Raw genomic sequence first — 25,085 nt, forward strand, 5'->3', positions numbered from 1 at the left:
TTTAGCATTCAATAACAAAGTTGAACAAAATAGCCCTTTATAAACAGTACCTTGTCAGAAAGCAATCCAATTATTTGTGTCTAATACCACAATTTTAAAAATCACTGGTTTTCTTCTGTAAAAGTAAGAAGGCAGTTTCAATGTGAATCACCTCAGACAATATAACTTGGTTCAGCTGTATATTTTTTCTTTAACCATTCAAGTGGGATCAATTCCAGGTGCTATGCAGTCTGGAATAGCTGCTGAATGCCAAAACATATACAGGCTCAGAGATATACTGTCCCTTGGGAACATCCAAGAGAGTCATCTTTCTCCTTTACTTTTGGGTGAATGACACATATGGGGGTATGAAAGGCAGAGTAGCAATCAGCAGAGCTGCTACTTATTTGGCTTTGCATCAGCTGCAGCAAAAGCATCTGCAAAAAGGGTCTGTTGTGATCCTGATCTTTTTATCTAGCTATAAACTACACTTATGTCAAAGCTTTACTGTATTAAACAAGGTGATGTCTCAGCAAAAGATATTAGGGTAACCACTACATGACACCAAAGTCAATAAAATCCATTGAAATAAAAGTGAAGCAGAAATAGAAGTCTGATCATGGAAAAAGAAATAATCAAACACGAAAAACCTTACACATCATACTCACCCGAGGACCAAAGGGACCTGGAATGCCAGGGCTGCCTTGTTCACCAATAGGACCCTAAACAGAAGAAATTATCATATCATAGTGATATTTGAAGCATATTCCTTCAGTTTTAAAAGACTAATGTGTGATATACAAGATTTGGGATGAATAGGATTAAAATACACATGAACAATGGGTAGTACCTTTTCCTTAGTACCTTAGTAAATTGATAGAGTTTACTGATGCTTGGCAATATATTAAGTTGTTTCTGCAGAAAAGCCTTGGTTTCATGGCATTTAGAATCAGAGTGGCTTACAAGAGAGTAACTGACAGAGTTAATGTGAAGTGAAAATATGATTTGGTTGTTGGGGTTTTTTATCTTGCAACACACAGTTTTACCTCATCATGCAATGGTATCGTAAAGCTGCACTAAAAATATTAGCAAGTATAGACAACCAGGCCACCCATAAACACCTTGGGAGGAAAAAAGTAAGTAATTGGCTTTGTTTTCTTTTTTAAATTGCATGAATATGTTCCTGATACATTATTTAATACCAAGAAAATAAAATTATAGCAAAAATAGAAAAACTTACAGGAGGACCAGGAAGACCTTGAAGCCCAGTGAAACCCCTGTGTCCTTTCTGGCCCCTATCACCTCGATCTCCATGGTCACCTTTGTCACCACGAGGTCCTTGGGGACCCTGTAAATATCAGTGATGAATTGTAAAATTCAGAACTGGAAAAAAACCCCAACCTCAAACACCCATCATTTGCTTTTAGACACTGTACTCAGACCTCTTCCCTTCTAAAGCCAAAAAGAAGGTGATTGTGGGTCAGCTCCAAAAACCTTCATGTTTTACCAAAGAATAAGTAAAAATAAATACAGAAAATTTATGCTTAAATATCATTGTAGTAAATTTAACCTACTTAGCTACAGAATACAGGAAAAAAAAAAACACGAGAAACTCAAAAAAACCAACCAATTTTTTTATGATTTAGAAAATTTCTCTGGATATGGCAAATGATTTTTGTTGATGAGATTGAAATATTATGGTTCTTTCACAGACTCATAATGATAAGACATATTTTCACTATGAAATCATCCATGATGCATTTTTACTTCTCACAGCTTCTTTCAAGTTCACTGTGATTACAGTACAACTGAAGTTACATTCCTTAACTACAGACAACAATGTCCAGGCTCTCCAGTAAAAATAACTTGCTTCTATTACTGTCACAATTTCATTTTTGTTAATTTTGACAGTTTCAAACTGCTCACACTAACTCAAGAATCAGTGGAAAATATGGCTTCTGCTTTCAATTCTATATTTCTCAGCTCAAATTAAATGCTAAATTTCTCAATGCCAGATTCCAAATATTTTATCAATGGCATCATTATCACTAACTACTCAATAAACTTTTCCTGTCTCGTAAATGACATCTGCTTAGGGACAGGACAACATTGTTTTGAATTTCCCAAGTTTGCAATTAATTTTCTGTTCCAAGCTTGGATTGTAAAAGAGTTATGTAACATAAAAAAAAGATGACTTTTGTTAGCTTTCCATTTGGACTGAATTTAGAAAATCGTGAGTTGAATTAAGGCAGTTTAATGGGAACAGGTGATTTTGTTGTATTTCTGCCATTTTTACCTAAAAATGTGCCGTTGTGTTCAGCATTTGTCCCTTTACCCCTTATTTAAACACAGATTTTAGCCATTTGTTAACTCAGGTACTACCATTATCCAGACAGCAACATAGTCCAAATAAAGAGACTTCCAAAGCCTTTGTTATTTCCATGTGGAAATAACTGGAGTATCTAAACAGATTTGTCCAGCTTTGCTGCTCAGAAGACTACCTGCACCCACTTGCAGTCAGAACATTGCAAAATGAAGCCCTGTTTAACATTCTGATCTGGGCTGGGTTTCTCATACACTTTCCAGTAAAAGGTATCTCAGGCAAAACCACAGTGCCCATGGACAACTTACAGGCAAACCTCTCTTTCCCGCACGACCCGGGGGACCCATCGGACCTCGAGAACCCTACAGAGATGACACACAGAAGGGATGTGAAGCAGTACACAAAAACATACACAATGGTCTTTTGATAAACAAACAAAGTGTCTTTAAAAAAAGCCTCACTCACAGTTTCACCTCTTTGACCTGCATCTCCTGGAGGACCAACAGGGCCTGGAGTTCCTGGACCCCCTGGAGAACCTGGTAAGCCTGCAGGGCCAGGTTCACCACGGTCACCCTGCAAAACAGAATTGCAACATTATTTATCTAAAGAGGACTGGTCTAGACCAGTAGCACTGCTAACCTATTTTTGAGCTATTGCAACCTACAGAGATATTCCTGCTGCAAGAACTCAAGTCTGGGCTCATGGAGGCAGGTATTCTTAGCCTCTTAGCCAGGTATCCTCAGCTTTGAGAGGTACTGCTTACTCAAAGCTGTGATACACTTTCAGAACAAGTTCTCCGTCCAGGTTAACTGAATGAAGAAAAAATCTACATCAAGTCAGCAATAAAACAGGGATTTCCAGAAGTTACTTCAGAAAACAATATATTCTTACACGTTCTCCAACAGCTCCATCTCGTCCAGGAGTACCGTCATTACCAGCAGGTCCCTGGAGTTATGGAATAAAAATAGAGCTATCAATTAACTCTGTGACCTTGCATTTCTAAAAGAAGTTAGAGGTGGATAACAACTTTCTAGTTCGAAGAGAATAACCTCTAGTCTTTTTTTGCACACTACAAGGCTCTAATACTTACTTCTGGACCAGCTTCACCTACAGGTCCAGTGGCGCCTGACTGGCCAATAGGCCCTGGGGGACCTTTATCACCAGGTGGCCCGGTGGGACCTTGTTTTCCTGGTGTACCCTAAAAAAAAAGATGAGAAACATCAAAATTTTAATCACAAAACAAAGAAGGCACAAAAAAACTGCTTCCTGCAAAACTACTCATTAATCCAGACTGAAGTCCCATCTGCATTTATAAATTCAAAAAACTGATAATTCTAGAAAATGTTCTTACAGATTTTAATATATATTTAGTATACTGTGTATTTTTGAGAAGTTTAATTGTGCTGGTTACTTTTGAATAGGCTTTTACTGACTAGGAGCTACTCTTGAAGTTAGTTTATCTAGTAGCAACTCTCTTAAGCACATACTCCCTTGATAAATCAATACATCCAATGTCATTAGCTGTAACAGGTAAGGTCTTTTAGACTCCAGAAAAACATAATGAAGTTTGATATGAGTAACTTTTGGAGGGGTTTTTTCCTGGAATAAGTTCTGGCCAACTTTGGCTATACATTTACTTTATGGATCCAGTGGTAATGGCAGATCTTCCATATCAACCCTTTAACTAACAGTCTATTTAATTACTCAAATTCCTGGATAATTTGGCTTTCCAATAAATATCTATAAATCCTACATTTAGCAGAGAGCACAAATGGCAATTTTAAAGACTGTAGTTCACTATTTATGAAATAGTGATTACAGAGTATCCGCTCACATTCAAGTAACCTTTGGGCATCTAAATGAAGAGTTTGGGGGTTTTTTTTCAACGCTCTAGTTTTAAGTCAAATAGGAACATTTTAGCCAGAAATCTTAATGCTGTTACCCCCTTATTCTTAATTCAGGTTCAGACCTTCCATTATGGCAGAAACAAACCTTGCACCTCATGCATTTGCATAAGATTCATTTATTTTCTATTCTCTCTATATTTGCTCCTGCAGTTGGAGTTTTCCAGCTTTCTCCTTGTGCTGTGGGGCACTACACTCAGAATCCCACAAAGAGAATACCCAGGCTGGTGACATACTGCCTTGGTCATTACTTACTGCAGGACCTGGCAGCCCTGGCATGCCTCTTTCCCCTCGTTGTCCTGGCATGCCAACGATTCCTCTTTGACCAGTGGTTCCTGCTGGACCAGGGGGGCCGTCGGGGCCCTGAAATCCAGAAAGGAGAAAAACACATCACTGTCATGTCAGCAGTAATAAATAACAATGAGACCAAGCCCAGAGCTGGCCCAGGGAGAATTAGTGACACCCAGAGAACGTACCGGCTGCCCATCATCCCCTGGGTCACCCTTGTCTCCAGGACCACCAGGAGGCCCAGTGGGTCCTCGATCTCCCACGCGGCCGTGAGAACCGGGATCACCGCGAAGACCTGGGGGACCTTCTTTTCCCGGCTCACCAATAGGCCCAGCAGGCCCTGGGGCTCCCTAAGGAGATTAATACACCTCGTTACATTGGATCCTTTTCTGATCAGGACAATAAAATTCTAAGGACCGTGTTTTAATTAGCTATAAATACACATAGTCTGAGAAAGGCTGAAAATCTGAATGATCTAAAAGCTCATTCTCATCATCTCTTTTATGATCAGATAGATGAGATGAAATAAACATCAAACTACATTCAGGTTCCACCTGTACCTCCCCAATTTTCAATTCCAAACTCCCTCCTTTAAAAGACATCTTTTTTTGTTGTTTTTCTCTTTTTTCTTTTCTTTTCCCCTCAGGTGTACAACCATTGCCAGAAAATTCACTCTAACCTATTATTTCCACCATCATCAAGCTTAAGTCCATATCCAATTTTTTCATTCACATAGTACAAATTGTTATAACAGATCTTTGTTCATTCCTTAAATATTTTTTAAAAACTTCACGGGTATACTAAGTTTTCCACAAACTTCGTCTTTTGAGAAACTTACAATGGCTGCAAGTTATTTTTCTCATTAAAACATGAAAAGGCATATGAAGCATGACACAGGTCTCCGTGGAGTTGAATCCTCAACTTATTGATCCACAGCTAACTTCTTGTTTTAACTGCGTTTTTGAAAATGTTGTGATCGTGGTTTTGTTTTGAATTTATTTTGATGGATCTTATGAGTAACTCCACCAATGAGATAGCTCGGCAGAGGTCTCCTCCTTTACCCTAACTTCAGTCACCACTGAAGGGACAAGAAAGTAAAAAGCAGAGGTAGATATAGGTTGGTTTTTTGTTCCTGTAAGCAATTAAGTCATCAGCTCAAAGTCTACTTAACACAATGGAAAGCCTTGCACACATCGGACACACTGGCACTGGATCAAGACAAAGACTAATGAGTTTTACTTAATGATGTAAACATGCAGCCACAGAAGTTAGTGTTGACTAGCTGTTGTTTCTGTAGTGTCAGGCCATAAACACTGCTTCATCTTTCCTGCTTTATTTAGTCTTCAGGTTCTTAACAACTAGTTTATACAACACACCTATTAGGAATAAAACAACTGACTTACAGTAGGTCCTGGAGGCCCAACTCTTCCAGCAGATCCTGGGAATCCAGTAGCACCCTAATAAAAAAAAACATTTTAATGCCACATTTATCAAAAGAAATACAGCATTAGGTACCTCAAATGTTCTCAGCTGAATTAGCGAACAAATGTTATATTTGCAGGCTGTGAAAAAACAAGCTGACACGAGGAATAATACACACATTACATAAAATTTCAGTATTAGGTTATCTACAGTCAGATCACAACAAATAAAATCTACTTACAGGGGGACCCTGAGTTCCTCTACCACCTTTCAGACCAGGAACACCTGGAGGACCCTAAGAGGAGAGGAGAAAGAGAGGTATGAAAGTGAACACCCAGAACTTTTTAAACAAGCAAGATCAGCCTATGCCACTGGTTCTGTGATGATGTTATTCACACTTACTGGTGGACCATGAGACCCAGCAAGACCCTGGGGTCCTGGAGATCCAGCATCTCCTTTCTGTCCAGGTTCTCCAGGTTCACCTTTTACACCTGGCTGACCATCAGGGCCCTATAAGAAATAGTATTTAGAAGAGAAATCAGGTTAGATAATACCAAATCTGTCCAGCCTAACAAAGTTATTTTGTAGGGAATTTCTATAAGCAAAAAGTACCAAGGGAACAAATTGACCCAGAAAACACTGCATTTGCTTAACAGTTCAGATCAAGGGAGCTGTAACAGTTTAGCACAGTCTTTAGAAGATCGTACATGAGACTTTCTGAACATTCTGTCAAGTCAATATTTCCATTTTAAATATTTTTCTTCTCCAGCTCACATTTCCCTTTTCTTTAGATTTTCTATTTTCCTCAGCAACTACTACATACTTAAAATCAAAAAGGACTAAACAAAATTGTCTTTTCTAGGCTTTTTCTTTTCCCACCAAGGGAAGCAGGTGCCTGACTCTTTGTGAAAGGTCTGAAACACAATACTTAAGTTGTGGGAAAGTTTAGAGTATTCCCTTCCATCTGGTCCATCAACTCATTCCAGCCTCCACTACTCATGGTGCAAATCTTTGTTACCTTCAGTCGATGACACTTTTCAACTTGCCTCATTTTAATCTCAAAAGAGCAACATTACATATTAATGAAAATACGAGATCTGGTGAGCAATTACATAACCTTATAAAGAAAACCACTTTTCAACTGTCTACAGCATTTACTGGCCCTTTTCTTCACACGATATGCTGATGGGAAAAAGAACAACCCTTTTTGCAGCAAAAATGTGTCTCACGTTCCAGAGCACTGCAATATTATTCATAATGCAGGAAATGAGCTGTGTCAAAGCATGAGCAAAGGAAACTCATTAGTGTTCCAAAACACATACCGGAGGGCCAGCAAAACCAACAGCACCAGTTGGGCCATTTTCTCCTCGGGAACCCTGGTGAAAAAAAAATTAGAATAATTGTATTTAACAACTATCTTTTCTATATACAGTATAATTTACAGTTAAAGATATAAGAAAAGATGTTAACTATTTATTGTTGTAAGTGTGATTATACTTTTGCTCTATTAATCAGAATCAAATGATCTTTCAATCATAAAACAAAGGATGTTAACTATGATGTTAAAATCCACCATGTGGTCAAGACTATGTGCAGCTTTCAGAATTTAAAAATGGAAGAAATGAACAAGCACTAAAACAGAAGTAGAAGAAATTCTGCTCCCAACCCACTCCTTCCAGAGACAGCATGATTAGCCAAACATGCAACCTGCCGCTCCAACCACACTGGGGAAAAAAACCAGTAGTTCAAAGACCTCTACACGGTCAGAATAGGCTGTGAGCTGCTTCAGCTGAGCTTTCCCCACATTTGTTTGGAAAAGAAGGAGCTGAAGGCTGCCAACTGCAGCACTCCCTAGAGGGCTGGAAGCTGTTCCAATTTATCCTGGAAATAAGACTGTTCTGATTTATGACAGGGACACAATCAATTTCAAGCAGTATGAAGGATCTAGAAAGGCTGAGCCTCTAATTCCTTGATTGAAGTCAACCCTTAAAATACTCAAAATCAGTAATAGATGGAAGATGACAAGAGTTACATAACTAGATGAACTAAGAATTACCTCTGTACTTTGTCCATCTAAATATTTGTATATGTACAGTGGTATCTGGTATGGGCATGCTTTTAAAAACACTTAAACAACTAAAAGTAGTGGCATACTTTCAGGAGTGATGTGAGTTTAACTCTGTAAAGTTTTCCCTCAAACAAGTATAGGACAGAGGATCAAAATCTAGTAATAGTTTTGCAAGTACACAGTTGCAAGTCAGAACTACAAATCTGGCTACAGGGAAAGAAAAAGAGGAAAACATATCAGCAAATGAGAAAAAGGCCTGGAGTTTGGATCAATGTTGGATATTAACTTATGCCAGGCAAAACCAAAACATGTTTACTCACAGGGTTTCCACGAGAGCCAGGAGGACCAACTAGACCTCGAGGACCTGGTTCACCCTTTAAATAAAGTTAAAGGTTATTATTTCCCAAGTAACTTATTTGTTGAGTAGCAAACGTGCTAATAAATTCAGTAGAGAATGGAATAAAAATCTGTTTACCTTTTCACCAGTGGGACCTGCTGGACCCATTGGGCCTATTGGACCAGGGAGACCCTTTTGAACAAATTAAGATGAAAGAAAATTAGAGAAAGGATGCTCCGAAACAGTTACTTTAAAACTTCTCAGATGTTACTATTCCCATATGCTTTTTCATTCATTTGAATTCTTCTTTATCTCTGAAAACTTGTTTTAACTCCTTTGTCTAAAATTGACTTGTGTTTCTCCCAATGACCAAACTCCTCGTAAAAGACCTGTATTCCTTCTTTCTCTCTTTCTTCTCATCTAACTTCATCTTCTCCTTTGTGCAGTGTTTATGAATAAGGCCTGTGACTTACTGCCTGTGTGGGGCTTAGTACATTTACAGGAATTTTCACATGTGAAACTTAGGACTGACTGTGGGCAACTCAATCCAGACAACAGGGAAGCATTTGCCTTAGTCCAGGAGTCAGACTGGAAGGCCTGTTTTTCCCCTATTGATCTCTGCCTGTTCTTTTTTTTCATATTTCTTACTGTAGTCAGCTTAGCCTAATCTCAGACCAACTGAGAATCCTTTACATTGACATCCTAACTTTCATTATTGATGACACAAAACAGGATCTTGGAACACAGATGTCCCAAAACCATCTCGGAGGTTGGGGTAATGACAATGACTACAATTAATGATATTGCTAAGCTTAGTGTTTAACTCCACAAGCTGGAGACCCCCCAGCACAGTAAACAACCCAGGGTGTGAAGAGTAGGGTCTGAGAAGAGTGTCAGATTTACTTACTCTTGCCCCGTCATTGCCAGCTGTACCTTCAGCACCTTTCTCGCCTACACCACCCTACGGAAAACACCCAAAAAGGCTCAGTTGTGACACTGAGTGCTGAATAGTCCATACCCTGGAATAATTGCAGTGTCAAGAGATAGGTAATTCTACTCAGGAGAACAGAAACAAAGAGACTTACTCTATCACCCTTGGGGCCGGGCGTTCCAGCAATCCCTCTTTCTCCAGGCATGCCCTGAAGACCTGGTGGGCCCGGATCACCAGGTGTCCCACTAGGGCCTGGGCTCCCCTGAAGCACAAAAAAAACAAGTTGTTGTCTATTCAACTAAGAAGTATCTTTGTATCTTGGCTGCAGAACATACTGTGCCTGCTCCTAAGTCTCTGGGGTACAATTTTAAGTTATAATTTCATCTGAAATTTGGACTTTGTTCACATCCAAATACTTTTCTTTCCCCGTTGTGTTACTCAGGAAGTTCAGTTGTAACACCACAGTCCTTCCAAAGTGTTTATTCAGTGCATGTTGGGGATGAAAACTGGCAAAAAAAAGAAACTTGAGCATGCTTCTGCCTTGACCTTGATGCCACATATATTTAGTACAGAAAGTAGGTACAGGTAGAAGTTGCCAGGGGCAAAGATGCTTTGTTTTTCCTTTGTTTCTCACAGTTCATGCCTATCACATGTCCCACATTACCAGAGGCACTCCCTAATTGAGTTGACCTTCCTAGGCCTAATCACATCGATGGCAGATGAAAGGCAGGCACGAAGCTTTCAGCATTGTTTTTAAAATGCTCGGCCTCGCCAAGTGTCTTTGCACCAGCTGACATGGCTCTTAAAACATTGCTAGAAGGTTGTCTGTAGTTCAGAAATGGCTTTGTCCCATTCTGCTGAGAAACACAAAAACCATTTTAAACTTCAGACCTATATAAATTAATACAAAATGCTATCTCTCAGCACTTAAGTATGTTGAAAGTTATTATAAGTGGAATAACTTCTCTGTCCTCCTGAAACCCTTATACAAAGAAGAGACCTTTCATATTTATAATTTATGTTCATGCAAATGAGCAGAATTATATATTGCATCACTCCAGCAATGCAAATCTCCATTCTGTTTACCTTTGGACCATCAGGACCATGACCTCCAGCCATGCCCTTCTCACCCTGGAGTCCTGATGCCCCTGGTTCTCCCCTTTCCCCTGGATTGCCACGTTCTCCCTACAAAATAGAAAATTATTACTTATTTAGAAGTGAGGGTACAGTCTTGGTAGACAGAATGCTAAATGCATCATAAGTGCAGAACTGCAGAGCCCGTGAACAAATTCTAGGAGAACTGATCAAATAAAATGCTTATCGTTAAAGGTGGGGGAAATAGCATGTTTGCCAGCAAACTAAAAACTGTCATTTCACAGCTGTAAATCAAATCATTTAGCAGCTGGTACTCGACACCACTTCAGGAGCTACAAAATCATTAAAGAGGGTAGGTTTTACAGAAAGTATCTTAAAAAATATCCACATTTACAACCATTTTGTTGGTGGGGGAAAAAAGTCAAATAGTCACTTTAGCTGTTAAAGTCCATATTATATATCAACTTGCAACCTCAGAGAACTATTATGAATATTTAAACTCTGAAAGAAAACACTTACTCTCGGGCCCAATGGACCAACAGCTCCAGGATCTCCAGGCACACCCTAAGCGGAACAGAACTCACTATTAGAAAGAAATCACTATTCATAACCTTACAGTTATGGAAATCAGAGGTAAACATTTTCATTTCCAAAGTCCTGTGAATGTAGATGGCTAGTTCTAAATATTATCTATCAATGACAAGAGGTGATAGTCCAACTCAGTCCAAGAATATGGTCAGATTCTAGCAATTATTTTATCCAAAAGCAGTTCTTGGACAGCTTGCAAACTACATCAGTATATATTTTGAAATAGAGAGGTGGAAGTTACATTCCAAAGAGAAGAAAATGTAAAATTACTTTATGAAGTGAATTCTTTTTAATTATATGTTACACATAAATTACCTGATCACCTGGTTTTCCTCCCTCACCTGGAGGACCTGGTGGCCCAGGTAAGCCCTGTGAAAAAAGTAAATAAAATGCTCACAAACGTGATAGAAATTTATGTAAGACACCAAGACTATGAATGTACTAGCACACTCAGTACAAGAGACCCCCAAGGGAAACAGTTTTATGGATATTGCACCAAAGCATTCTCCCTCCCCTAAATGAGATGACAGCCCTTCTCTAAAACATTTGCAGGACATTTGCTTGTCAGCCCTAAAAATAAAGGTCTCTATAAACAAAGATTGACTTAATTAATACTTCATTATCAAAACAATCACTTTGCTCTGCATTTGGAACATCTTTGGAAAATCTCCAAATAAAAGCTGAATAACAGCAGCAGTTTTCTCAAGGGATACAGAGCTGGCATTTAAGCCTTTGCCAGTTCAGTTGAGTGAATATCACTAATTATTCTGAACATCGTTGCCTTAGTTCTGAAGTTGTGTCTTGTCATATATCACTTGATTGAATTTCTTCAATTTAAGTCGATAAAGACATGGCTGTTTATTTTTTTTCTTAACAAAATACAAATAAAAGTAAAAATGAATGCACATACCTGAAATCCTGTAGGACCTGGAGGGCCTTGCTCTCCTCTCTCTCCTGCCAGGCCCTACACAAAAGAAAGTAATAAGTAAACAGTAGAGGAATATAGGCAGGATCCACAATTTTTCTTCTCTCTGAATATGTGTGTTTTCAACACTTTTACTTATCCCAGGCCAGGATATGCCCCATCTAAGAGATATTATTTCTTCTTAAGGTCCTTCCCCCCTCAAAAGTTCTGTGGTCACAGAAAAGAACTCAGTTCTGTTAAAACTAAGGAAGCTAGAAAAATGAACTATGAAAATTTTGCTCCATGCACTATTAGTTGTAATGGTTAGTAAAAGGAATTAGACTACTCATATATATACACACACATATATATATACACACATATTTAATACGAAGCTTCCCATTTTTCTAGGACAATTTGTTCTTTAAATGTTCTTGGGATTTTTTTATCTGTAATCAACAACTGGCATGAAGATAGAAAAAAACAGAAGCCAAAAGGGTGAAGAATGGATGGAGTGACGGGCAGACAGAGTGGTAAAAGCTGACTTACTGGAGGGCCAACAGGACCAGAAGGGCCAACTTCACCATCTTTACCAGGGGCTCCCTAAATTAAAATGACATAGGAAGAAATCTTGTATAATGAATTTATATAACAGAAAAGCATCCTTTTCTGTAATCATTGTAAATAACAACCATACTCACTCTCTGTCCTGGGACACCTGCATTGCCTGCTTCTCCGGGTTTGCCAGGATCACCCTAAATTGCAGGAATAAAAATGACTAATTTTAGACACTTTTTTCATCCATTAAAATATATGCAGATGTTTCAAGCTGAACAGATCTTGCCATACTCACACTACCACCCTTTGGCCCAGGAAGGCCCATGCTGCCTGGCTGACCTCTGATTCCTATTGAACCTGCTGGACCCGGACGTCCGTCTTCTCCAGGAGCACCCTGAAGAGATAAAGAATTTTCCACATTAAGTTATAAATAAATAAAATATATTTACAAATAAATTATAAATATACTTATTCATAGGTATTTATTAACCTCAGAAAATGTTTGCATATGGAAAGAAAATCATGCTAACCTGCTTTGGTGCTCCACTTATCAGCTAAAATGTCTTTAGAGCAGACATAGCTTTAGCCATAGTGCTGGATTTAACCAAATACTATGCAATTATTATAAATGAGTCATTATGTACCAAATACTTTATTGTGTCCCTAAAGAGACAGCTAGAAAAGTATTTTAGCAATAAATGGCTTAAAAATGTTGCAGCAGCTGCTGAACAACAGACACTGCTATACAGACAAAACTAATTTTGAAGTCAGGAATCTAAAGCAAACAATTAAAAGAGAAGATGAACCTTAAGAAATCAAGAAAACTCATGTTAATAGAAGTAAATTCAATGACGTGGGACCTCTGAATTACTGTAGCATTAACTAAAAGAACTAATTTCTGTAACACTTACCAAGGGGCCAAGTTTTCCTTCAGGGCCTTGAACACCTGGATTTCCTGTCAAACCCTAAAATCGGGAATACTATTGGTGTTAGGGTTAGGCATATAACTCCAGAACATTAAATAAATGTAAATAAATCCAAAAGACATGCACAGTTAATATCATAGTACAAAATTCCCTGTGTTAAAGGTCTTCCATCCTTATCTTCACTTTACAGCTTCATCCCTCGCTGTCTCTTCTCTTCCCTTTTCCTATTCCCCCTTTTCTTGCTGTTACACCTCTTGAGCTTCTCACAGGCTCATTTTTATTTCTGCCAACATAACTCAGCGATCTATATCACATCTTATCTTTTATCTCTTTTTTTTATCCCTTTATGTCGTTTTCTGGTATTCCAAATTGTTCTCATATAATTTTCCCGTAAACAAATCCCTAGATGACATGCATCACCCAACTGTGTAAGTTATCAACCACCAATTTAATGAAGGTTAGCCTTCAATTCATGTTCTCTGTGGCAATTATGTGCTTTACAGGCACACTTCCTTCTGTTTAGCTGTTCTCAATCAGGGCTATTTCCCCTTTCTCAAAGACAAAAGCTGTGCTTCCCAAAATCAACAGGGAAAAAAGACAGGTATTTTGGCCTTTAGCCTCACAGAAATGAGTCTGCCCTTGTATGAGAGCTTCTTAATTCCATAACATTCATTATTGCCTTTAGAAAATGCAGAGTGCCATGGTTTATAGCATGCTGCTGTTAGTCCCTCACCCTTGCACCAGGAAGGCCTGGTTCACCAGGACGTCCAGGATCTCCCTGACCTCCTTTAGGACCAGAAGATCCTGCTGGACCACGCTCTCCTTGGGCACCCTAGAAAGATACCAATGGGCTACTTGTTAACAGCCTGAGCAGCAACAGTAAGAGAAGGTTAAGTAAAAACAGTGTCTTCCATGAAGGACCTATTTTTGCAAACAGAGTTCCCAATTATCAAGACCATTATTATTATTATTATTATTATTATTACTACTTTTTTCCCAATTTTTTACTTAAAAGTTGTCTCTCACCCTTGAAGCAAATTTATATAAGAACTTTAGAATTCCTTTATTTTTACCAAGAAATTGGGAATTTACGGAAGCACCAGACAAATACCCACATGAATCCCTTCCCTAGAAGTGTTAGAGTGGTTAGGAAAACCAAAGACAGATAAGCCCATCTGTGTGAGGAAAATTACACCATCCACAAAGAAAAGGCAATTTTTCAAATAGCTACTTCCTATTATGTAGTAATACATTAAGAAATATAGTAGTAGAACAGGTCAAAGTCTCTTATCTATGCACACTTCAGTACGAGGGAGCCTTAAGTCAGGGACAAGCAAGCAAAGCTGAACATCACAAGGAACTGAAAGTGACTTTTCCCAAACAATTTTATTCTCAAAACACTCAGACCCCTTTTGGCATTTCTGAGGTCTTTTTGATTGTTTTTCCAGTGATGTTGAGGATCAGCCTATTTGCCCAGAAGCAGACATTTTTAATGGAAGAGTTTCTTTTTATGTATCTGCATGTATGAAAATTTAAAAAATGACCCAATAAAAGATGGACACTTTAATTTCATTTACCTTTGGTCCAGGCAAGCCATCAGAACCTGGAAAACCACGGTTACCAGGAGCACCCTAGGAAAAGCAATAGATATGAGGTGATTATCTTAACTTCTACGTAAGTTATTGCAAATAAAGGACCAGATTTATGGTTTGGGGGTTCCTTACAATTTTCTAACTTTGGTACTTATTCTTGGGGTTTTTTTACCACTTGGAGTGGTAAAAATATCAATGTCTCATTCATGCATACTGAACAGCTCCCTGGAAGCAAGATGACCACTTACACAGGGTTAAGCAAAAGGTCTGCAGATTAGCTTGTCCTATCTCTATCATTTTCCCTACCATACCACCCCATGCAGTGAATCTCCACATGAAAATATCCAGTGTAAAAAGAAAATAATGCACGGTATTAACTTCTGTTAGGAAAATAAAGTTTGACTATACCCACAACAAAGCTGTAAGAACATCCATAGTTAGGTGAAGAGGTTTTTCAGCTTAGCAGTGCATCTCTCAAGCCATTATTCCTTTGGATTGCTTACCCTTTCTCCAACAGGGCCTGGTGGACCTACTGACCCTGGATCTCCTCGAGGACCTCTTTTCCCTTCTTCACCAATGGGGCCAATGGGACCTTGGGGACCTTGTGGGCCCTAGTGAAAGTAAAATGTTTTTTTTTAAAAAATCATTGTTAAGCTTACCACTTCTCAAGCATATTGAAACAGACTGTCTTCTAAACACCATAAACATTTTTCCAAATAAAGGAGAAAAAAAAGAGTTAGGTTTTGATTCAGTTAAAAAATGGAGCTTTTCAGCATCTGCTTTTCTCTTTCACAATGTTTATAAGCTAATAAATTGCAGTTGGGCTACACAGTGCTTCTTACAGTCACCCATGATAATTTGTATTTGGAAAAGCTGCAAAGAATTCAAAACTCAGTGAGAGTCTAGTAGAGAAGACAGTGATAAGGAAACCATTACTTCACCTGTGCATTTTTGTCAGTTATTACATGATCATTTAACTAGTGAGAAAGGAAAACTGAAGATTGTTTGACAAGTCAAATCAACTTAAACTCTGTAGAGTCAGTTTTGTCCCAAAAGTCACATGCTTGCAGCATGGAATTAGCCATGTTTTCAAGTAACTTTTCACAAATATTAACTGTGGGCTAAACAGCTATTCATACTGTGAACATGTAACTATTTATATTATTTTGTGTCTAAATAAACTATATCTAATATATGCAAATCTTCATAAGTATTAAATGTAAGTTCAAAATAAAATGGACTTTATTATGATTAGCACACAGACCTGTGAGTTCTTAAATGTCCAGAATCATAGGATCCATTTCATATGAGATGGAGAAACTACCAGGCTCTCATTCTGCGTGCTACAGAAACCTCAATAGTTGCACTAAGTGGTTTTTCTGTCCCTGAGTCCTGGTCAGGCCTATGTTGGGTGGGTGATTTATAACATCCAAGAACCCACTTCACCATTCATTGTTAGCACACTCTACCCCAAGGGTCACTGTGCTTTGTCTTCCACAATGGTTACTCTCATGATTATGAGCATTTAGAAATGTCTTTAAAAATTTAAGGATCTACTTGAAACATTCATACAAGCCTTTGTGATTCCTTTTCATCTTACGAAGCACATGGAGACTTACAGGTTCACCTTTGGGTCCTGCCTCTCCCTTGAAACCCGGGACACCGGGGTCTCCCTGAAAACAAACACATGAGTAGCACTGATAAGGTTTAAAGTCTGCATAAATCACCTGATCAGTTTGTATTTTACTGTGAAACAGAAGAACCTTTCCTAGCTTAGTTACTAGTTGTAGGCAATATAATAGGATGCTTATAATGATTTGTCTTTCCCCTTACCATGCTTGTTTATTATGACGTTATAAAGACAAAAAGTAAATAAATCTCTTTGTCTGGGTTTATATAGACACACTTCTTTCTCAGACTCTTAAGAAGGCAACAACAGTATTTTGGACACACAGAAGATCCACAAAATCCGAGTCTCAGCACACTCATTATTAATTTATTTAAAGGAAGCCCTGCTGATCCCTGGTTTTAGTTTCCCAGAGTGACACACGTGTCAGACATTGGGATTCCCATGGAGAAAAGGCCATCCTTACCGGCTGGCCTCGGATACCAGGGGGGCCAGTGCTGCCCTGTGGTCCTGGGGAACCGGGTGGGCCTGATAAACCAGGGGGTCCTCCAGTGCCTGGAGATCCCTGCAAACAGAAACAACAGCAAGCACTGTAAGGAAACATAATAAAAATAAGGAAATAAAATAAATTAACTTACACAATTTCTTCAGCAGGAAACATGATTACTTACAGTAGGGCCCTTCGCACCTGGGGAGCCATCTGTGCCTTCAGTACCCTAAAGATAATGTACCAATCATTAAGAATCATTTTAATGAGGAGGGCATCAATAGCAAATGCAGAAGGTAGTTATTTTATCCACTTTAGAAGACCAGACAAGAAAGACTATTGAATAAATACAGCAACATATGATCTACTTACGCTAAAATGGGTAATAAAGTATGCAAGTAAATGTGATTTTTAATGTTGAAGGTCTTATGTTTAAATTTAAGTTTAAAGTACTTCTAGGACTGATACTGAATCAAGCTGCATAACTTTCAGTTTTCCTTCTTGTTGTAATTAAATAATAAAAAGTTATTATCAGTAAAGTAAGCACAAAACAAATGAATGAGACCTTTTATTCCCCTGGTAAAAAAAAAAAAAAAAGAAAGTAATTTAGGCAAAACTCGGCGGTGCTCAAGTGGGGTACTAAAAACCCCTATAAACAGATAACATGCACAAGCTGAGCACTGAGGAACTCAATTTAATGTACTTACAGGAAGACCTTGTGATCCAGCTGGGCCCTGTGGACCTGTTTCGCCTCTTTGTCCTTGAGGACCTTCTGGACCACGAGGACCTGTTGGACCTGCTTCACCCTAAGATTGCACACGACAAAATAACAACATTATTTTGCCCTAAAAAGCAGCACTGTAAAGTAATTAATGAGGCATACTGAGTTTATAACAGAAAAATAATTCATGTTTTGAATTAGTTTATTACCCCTAAATTTTGCTTACCTAATTTTGCTTCTATTACTTCTATGTGAATGTAAACTTTAAAAGCATAAACAGGATTTTTTTCCTCAATGTTTACAAGACAAGGAAGCTTTCTATATGCAAGTACCACTATCCAGGAGCCCAAATCAGATCACGGGACAGACATGTCTCTCTAAAATCCCAGTATGTGTCTGTAATTTTATAAGGGCTTTTTTTTTTTGCCTTCATTAGCAGCAAGGCTTAAGATTTAGACATAATAACACATCTGGGGTTGGTTGGGTGATTTTTTTTTGCACAGTGTAGATGAACTCACTGTTTCAGTACTATGTTAAGTATAAAATCCCTGTAAGATTAGACTGGATGCTCAAAAAAAAAAAAAAAAAAATTCTTCCTAGCATCTTCTTTGAATTTTATCTTTATATAGGAAATTAACTTTTTGGAACTGATGGCTGTTAATATCACATCTTCAGAACTAAAGTCCACCTCTTCATTGTATATTCTGCTTAGCTTTTAGGAGTTCAAAGCAGCTACTCCAATTTGACATCATCTGATGATCAAACTTGAAGCCAAGCTTCTCCTTTTCAAAAGCTGTAATCGATTCATCATGTGACAGCTTCTCCAAACATTTACTTGTGTAAGATAGTGCTTACCATATCAAAACCATTTATGACATGCACTAAAAGGTCTATCATTTAACCGTACACCCATCTTTTGTCTAGACTGTGCTTTTGCAAAGCAAGCTTGGACCAGATGATCCTTGAGCTCCCCTTCCAATCTGCTGTTCTTTGACTCTACAACTATGTTAACACTCTTCTCAAGATTTGTTTCCAAAACACAGTTTCATGAGCGCTGCCAGCTTCAAAACAACACAAAACATCTGCTGATCTTGGCTATCTAACTGAGAGTTTCTTCTTGTATAACATTTTCCTATCATGTTTTAGGAGCATAAAGCAAAAAAAAAGGAGCAACTGGGTGGAGGGCGAGTATAAGAAGTATAAGGAAGCCGTATGAGTTGTCTTTTCTCTCTTTGAAGACATTGTCTCAATGCTAAGAAAAAAAAATTGAGCACTTTCTTGAAAAGCAAGCGAGGGAAGTGCCACAAAGGCAGTGCTGCAGCCAGTGCAAGTTTTCCATTTCTGCCCAATCACACTGAGCCACGAAAGGCAGCAAACATAATTTGCTCTATTGTGATGAACTGCAGCACATCTCTCTTGGGGTTCAGGCATTTGAGGTCATCTCAAAAAGTGTTCTTGGCCAAAACCAGAGGTTTCCGCACTAGAAGGTACTGCTTCCATACTGACTGAGACCAGCCCTCGCAACCTCACTTGTAACACATCTTGTTATGCTTTGAATGAACGGGACAAGATTCCTGAGGAACAGCATGACATTGATCTTATAATCACCCCTTAACACAAGCAAAAGTGAAAGCAAAGTATCCCAAGGGTGGTGAATTGCAATTGCTTCATTTGGCTTTGGGTTTTCATCTTCTCTCTGAAGGTCTTGACTAACACTGGTTTCACAGTGACTCCTGGGGACTTGTACACATGTCAATCTGAACTCTCTGCAGTCTAGTATACAGTTTTAATTATGTGTTATTAGACATTTTAAAAAGATACTTTCAATTTATTTTTTTACCTTCAGACCAGGAATACCGGGAAAACCTGGAGAACCAGTTATGCCAAGTGGGCCCTATAAAAGACAGACACACAAAGCTGTAATTTGGCAGTTTATATCCCACAGATTAGTTCCTAAATCACTGGGTAAATATGGTTCTAGGATTACACGTGGGTTTTAGTCATAAAACTTTTATAAAAATAACTATAAATATCTTTTTTTAAGTGATACACACGCATTTTATGGAACTGTGGTGCAGTATTTTAATAATATATTTACTGACTTCAGCAAAGAAAAGTTCTTGATTCAGCTATTAATGCCCAAATTGCAACACACACAGTTAGCAATTTATGGGAATTAAGATTTCCAGATTCACGGACAAGTTCATTTGCAAGCTGTAAAACACAGATTTTTTTACTAAATTCTCAAGAGAGACAAAGATGTAGAGCAGAGACAATTTACTGTTTGAATCTTTGTTCAAAGATAGGCAGGTGTTTCTGGAAAAGGAAGTAGAGAAAAGGCTGAGTTCTGCCACACCATGAAGCACAAGTGTTTGCAGAGATACACCTTCAGCTCCCCAAACCAGTATAGCTCTCCCCAAATAACAGAATATCTTGAGATAGTCAATGCTCTCAGAAGGTCTGACAGCTCCAGCCACAGTACTGATGTTGCTACACTATTTCTGGCTATAGAGGCAAATTCTTGGTTTGTTGCACTGCAGAGTAACAGAGTCACACCTCCTGTGACTGTGAGGACATGAAGTTTGGGCAGGCATTACATGGCAGACTGTCTAAACTCACTAGAAAACAAACTTCAAGTATACACTTGAAAATACCTGCATGGTATGATGCAAACCTCGTTCTGCTGTACAGGAAGACTGCCAATTAAGGGCCTTACATTTGTGGATTGGTTCCATATGGTTCCATAATGCCTCCTGTGCTGAACAGGACTTTCAACAGATGAACTTTCTACTGTACTATAAAGTCTCAGAGTGGCGGCACACTCACTACAACACTCTTCCCACATGATTCCTCTATCTTTTTCTGACTTTCTGCCTTTTTGTAAAATATGATTCATACTGTGAAAAATATTCTATGTAATAAAGCTCTCATGACAAACTTAATCAGAACAGTCTGTCCCACTTAGCATTATTACAAGCATTTCTGCTGTGACCTTGCACTGGATTTCTACAGAACTGATATAACAACTCACTAAGTAGATTTTTGTAAACCTATGTCCCAGTTTATTGGATCACAAATAAATATCTACCAAATCTCTCTCCTGTTGCAGGAAGAATTCCAGAATTACAGTGTATCACTGCACTGACCCAAATAACAACACATTTCATTAACACTTCCTCCAATGAGAAACACATGCATCAAGGACCAGTATCTCCCTTGTGACACTTCATGGGATTTTCCAAAAATATTAGCCAACCAGTTATCACATCCAGTGAAGCTGAGCTCATATTTTATGCCAAAGAAAAATTTCAAGCTTCATGTAAAGTTCCCTAGCTTGGGACCCAGCTTTTTTAAACTTTATCATTTGTTTTAGATACTGCAAAAATCTTTTCATTGTTTGAAAGTTTCTTCTAACAACTTTAACATCTTTTGTGATAAACTAAATAACTGAGTTTTGCAGCTTTTAGGAACTTACGCTCATTTTTTGAGCTTCTATTAAAGCTAATTATTTCTTAATAAAGCTTTTAATAAAATAGTCTGTTCATTCCAATGACATAGGTAACTGAATTTTTCTCAGGTTTTAATCATTAGCAAATAAAGAATGAAATTTTTACTGTGATCAGGTGCATTTTAGGGGTTTGGGGGTTTTTTTTGATGCAATGATTTTGGGGTGTCTGGTTGTTAGACATTGTGTTTGGTTTGTTGTTTTGTTTGCAAAACATCACAAAGAGCTAAAGGTTCAGGCTGACTCCATCAACAGGCAGAAACTGTCAACCGCATCCAAAAAAAAAGTAAACATAAAGGTATACAGTATTTTTTAAGTGGAAGCTGGCCTTGCACAAGCAGTACAAGATCATCACAAGCTCTCCTGTGCAAAAGCAACAGAAAATTAATAATAAGTGTGTGAATAATCACTGATTTATGTGAATTTTTCTCATATGCATTTTCCAAATGCATTGTGAGACCGGATTGTAGGATTGAAACCAGCAACCTTTGATACAATGACTTCGTAGTTCAAACAGCCACATCATCTGCAGACCTGCTGCCGTCACGTGAGGACTTCAACAGCCACGCAAACCAGGCTTGCTCATTTTGGCAGACATTGAGGCTTCTGGTTCTTCAGTTCCATAAGTGACTGCCCCTAATTAAAAGGCTCTTACACAGCATCGTATCCTGCTGAATACACCACCTAAGGAGTCTTTCTGCTGTGCCTTTTGCAATCGGATATGTCTATCTCGTATTGGCCTCATAAGTCACCAGCGTGCCTGTAACAAACGTGGATAGTGCCTTCCTAAATCTTCGTTCACGAAGCCTAGCCATGATGATGACACAGCTTTGGTAAGAGATCAACTGCAGGGAGCAAGTTCTGCTTCAGTGAGTGGCATTTCTCCTTGCTGAGAATGGCTGCGCTCTCGTTTGACAACTTTGTACTTGAAGGAAGATAATACGCAATTATAAACTGATTTACATTACAGTGCAGATGTTTAAGACAGTTTCCTCCCGATGGTATGGACTCCATAAGAGCAGCAAAGCATCACCTTTCCCAGAGGATGTTATAGTCTACTCCTCTGCAAATAAAAGCCTTTAGAGGAAGTAAACGACGGAGTATAATTTCTCAGAAGACAGCACCAAAACAAAAATAAGTAGAATTAGGAATCACTCACAAGTAATTAATTCCAGGTGCACTTTACTGATACCAGCAACTGCCAACATGGTTTTTTATTTTGTAGTGTCAAAAGGCAAGTGGAAATAGAGAGAAGAAACAGGTGATTGAGAAAAAAAACTTACCATTGGCCCTGGCTTCCCAGGCATACCATGCTGGCCACGCCCACCCTAGTTATATAAAAGAGAGAATATTTATGAGAACTCTACTTTTTAAAAAATTATTATTATTGGCATTTGTGATAAAAGCCACACATAGTAAATTGATAAAAGAAGTGCTGGATTGCACATTCCTCCAAACACTGTCAAAAACCTCTGGAAGAAATTACGTTCCCCTTCTAATTAATGAATTTCTCTGTTTTCAGAAAGGACAATATTTTGAGAGTGTCATTGTATGGGGCATATAACATACATGGAGCATATAAAAGTCATAGGGAGAAATGCCAGAAAAAAATACTTGACATTGGATGTAAAAGCAACAAGATGAAACTTCTACTCAAGTATGATCTCATGTCAAGGCTAATCCTTTTAGGTGAAAATCAAAATATTTTTTAAGAAGACAGCTTTATTATCTGGAATTAAATTGTATGACTTCATCTAAATTTGAAATCTTAATTGAAAGACTGCATCTAAACTTTTGTTTTAAACTTTTATGCAGACAAAAATCAATACATATTATTTACAGTTCTGTAATTTTTGGTGAAAATAGCCTCTCATGAGAAATTCCACAGAAACAAAATTTTTTCTGTATCACAGAAAAAAGTGTTGTGAAGGTACTTGGCCTCATGGGCAGCTCTGGTATGAGAAGTTACCATACAGCTACCGTTCTCCTTTTAAAAACTGTTTCTAACTTTTAAAATTTATGGTAAAGGTCTCACCCCACAAACCCACTCAGCCCTAACACTCTTAGGCTACAGAAGAGCTCACCATACAAGTGACTGACAAGTCACATGAATAAACACTTTCAGGGTCAGGGATTTAAATAAAACAAGGGAAGAATTACTAGGATGGAGAAGGAAGATCCTACTTACAGGAGCACCCTGTGGTCCAATTCGACCTCTTTCCCCTGGCATTCCTCTAGGTCCCTTGAAGAGAGAACAAGAAGTGCATTATTTAGGAGGCCACCATGGCAGAATAATAAGAAGGGCAGAGCACAGTTCACTTGAGTTTCCCCCCCATAATGGAGAGAACACTTGCCACCACCTCTTTTGGATTTTTTTTCCTTTGTTTTTTGGGGATTTTTCTAAACATACTTGACTTTTCCTTTGCACTGCATCACTCTCCAGTGGTTTTCTGCTCAATCTTCTTTATTTACTTTTAACATGAACATGATTAGTTTCACTGAGACTACAAGAGTGATAAGGATGGATGATGGAAACAACAGTTAAAGAATCAAGTTATTGTTTTTTTTATCCCTGCAGGTATAGCTTGTCTTGTGCTATAGTAGGAAAGAAGTAGGATCTCACATTAGTCCTTACAGTCTCACAGACTTGACCAGTGGAAATTTAATAAACAGTAATTTTTATTCTTCTGTTCTGACAGTATTTCCAGTTCTAAACACATTTGAATAAATTCTGTATATACTCACCAATGACAATAAAGCAATTTCTTTCACTACTTCTCATTCACAAATTGGATCCCACTTCAGGGATATTGCATCCTACATGATACAACACAGTGCTCCCAGAGAGATGACATTATCTAGTATCAGAAAGGTGCTGTACTTCCAGAAGAACTGCTGAGAGTCAATCTTTGGCATCTCACACCTATTCAGTTTTCTAAAACCGCATCTGAATGAAAACTACTCTGAGAAAAAGTTTCTCCATTTCACTTTCATGCCTTGTATGCTTATCCTTACTGTAATATCCAAAATCCTCTGTCCATGGTTTTCTTAGGTAGTTCATTTCTGACTAAATTACTCCACTTCTACCTCAGAGCAACCTAACACAGTTTTTCTCATATTGAAATCACTCCATATGAAACATCAATATATAAAAATAAAAAAACTAGTCACCCTACACTTACATGAGTAGGCAAACAACCACCACACCTACATTCATGTTTCTGCTGAGCCTTCTGATTTATCATTATCACCCTACATCTTTGAACAGAGAAGAATAACAGCTTACAGTGGACCAAACTTACTGTGAGTGTAATAGAAAATGAAGCCTTAATTAAGAGAAAGTTCAGCCCCATGACCTCAAATACAGATATCAAAACCTAGAAATTCCTACTGGCAACAGTATTTACAATCACTTCTGCAATACCCAGTGCACATGACACTCACCAGAGGACCCGTTGCTCCCATGGCACCAGTTGGTCCAGACTCTCCCTAGAAATGGAAATGAAATTACGCAATTAGAGAAATGGGTGAAAGCAAAGTGGAGTTGCATCTCATCCCTGTCCTGTGTGCTTCTGTTGGAGCTCAGAGGCAAGTTTGCACGGTCACCTATGTACATCACACAGGACAAGAGCATTGTTTCCCACGCTGATGGGAAGTGCCATCTTTACATGTTCTCAGTGAAATAATGAAGCAGATTTAACTCCTATGTGTTCCAGCTACCTGCCCACACCACCTGCCTGCTCCTACCAAGTCTTCTGCTATTGCTGCCTCCACCGAAAGTCGTGGGCAATGTCAGGAAAGAAATTTTTTCTTACACAAACTCTCCTTAA

At 38.4% G+C, this 25,085-nt stretch overlaps 1 protein-coding gene across 1 annotated transcript in view; it reads right to left on the reverse strand.

Moving 5' to 3' along the window:
- COL5A2 (collagen type V alpha 2 chain) overlaps positions 1-25,085 on the reverse strand; it is a 102,572-nt gene that overhangs the window by 9,128 nt on the left and 68,359 nt on the right. Inside the window, exons 15-49 of the mRNA XM_032692783.1 lie at positions 24,700-24,744; positions 23,444-23,497; positions 22,539-22,583; positions 19,591-19,644; positions 17,737-17,835; positions 17,214-17,258; positions 17,009-17,107; positions 16,535-16,588; positions 15,419-15,526; positions 14,901-14,954; positions 14,057-14,155; positions 13,309-13,362; positions 12,693-12,791; positions 12,541-12,594; positions 12,389-12,442; positions 11,846-11,899; positions 11,251-11,304; positions 10,867-10,911; positions 10,339-10,437; positions 9,407-9,514; positions 9,229-9,282; positions 8,460-8,513; positions 8,305-8,358; positions 7,239-7,292; positions 6,319-6,426; positions 6,158-6,211; positions 5,898-5,951; positions 4,683-4,844; positions 4,462-4,569; positions 3,393-3,500; positions 3,194-3,247; positions 2,768-2,875; positions 2,611-2,664; positions 1,220-1,327; positions 648-701 (exon numbers count right to left, since the gene is read on the reverse strand). Of these exons, the coding sequence (XP_032548674.1) occupies positions 648-701; positions 1,220-1,327; positions 2,611-2,664; positions 2,768-2,875; positions 3,194-3,247; positions 3,393-3,500; positions 4,462-4,569; positions 4,683-4,844; positions 5,898-5,951; positions 6,158-6,211; positions 6,319-6,426; positions 7,239-7,292; positions 8,305-8,358; positions 8,460-8,513; positions 9,229-9,282; positions 9,407-9,514; positions 10,339-10,437; positions 10,867-10,911; positions 11,251-11,304; positions 11,846-11,899; positions 12,389-12,442; positions 12,541-12,594; positions 12,693-12,791; positions 13,309-13,362; positions 14,057-14,155; positions 14,901-14,954; positions 15,419-15,526; positions 16,535-16,588; positions 17,009-17,107; positions 17,214-17,258; positions 17,737-17,835; positions 19,591-19,644; positions 22,539-22,583; positions 23,444-23,497; positions 24,700-24,744 (2,565 nt within the window). The remainder of the gene's footprint in view (positions 1-647; positions 702-1,219; positions 1,328-2,610; positions 2,665-2,767; positions 2,876-3,193; positions 3,248-3,392; positions 3,501-4,461; positions 4,570-4,682; positions 4,845-5,897; positions 5,952-6,157; positions 6,212-6,318; positions 6,427-7,238; positions 7,293-8,304; positions 8,359-8,459; positions 8,514-9,228; positions 9,283-9,406; positions 9,515-10,338; positions 10,438-10,866; positions 10,912-11,250; positions 11,305-11,845; positions 11,900-12,388; positions 12,443-12,540; positions 12,595-12,692; positions 12,792-13,308; positions 13,363-14,056; positions 14,156-14,900; positions 14,955-15,418; positions 15,527-16,534; positions 16,589-17,008; positions 17,108-17,213; positions 17,259-17,736; positions 17,836-19,590; positions 19,645-22,538; positions 22,584-23,443; positions 23,498-24,699; positions 24,745-25,085) is intronic.

Source organism: Chiroxiphia lanceolata, chromosome 7 (genome assembly GCF_009829145.1).
Source record: "Chiroxiphia lanceolata isolate bChiLan1 chromosome 7, bChiLan1.pri, whole genome shotgun sequence".
Classification (NCBI taxonomy): domain Eukaryota; kingdom Metazoa; phylum Chordata; class Aves; order Passeriformes; family Pipridae; genus Chiroxiphia; species Chiroxiphia lanceolata.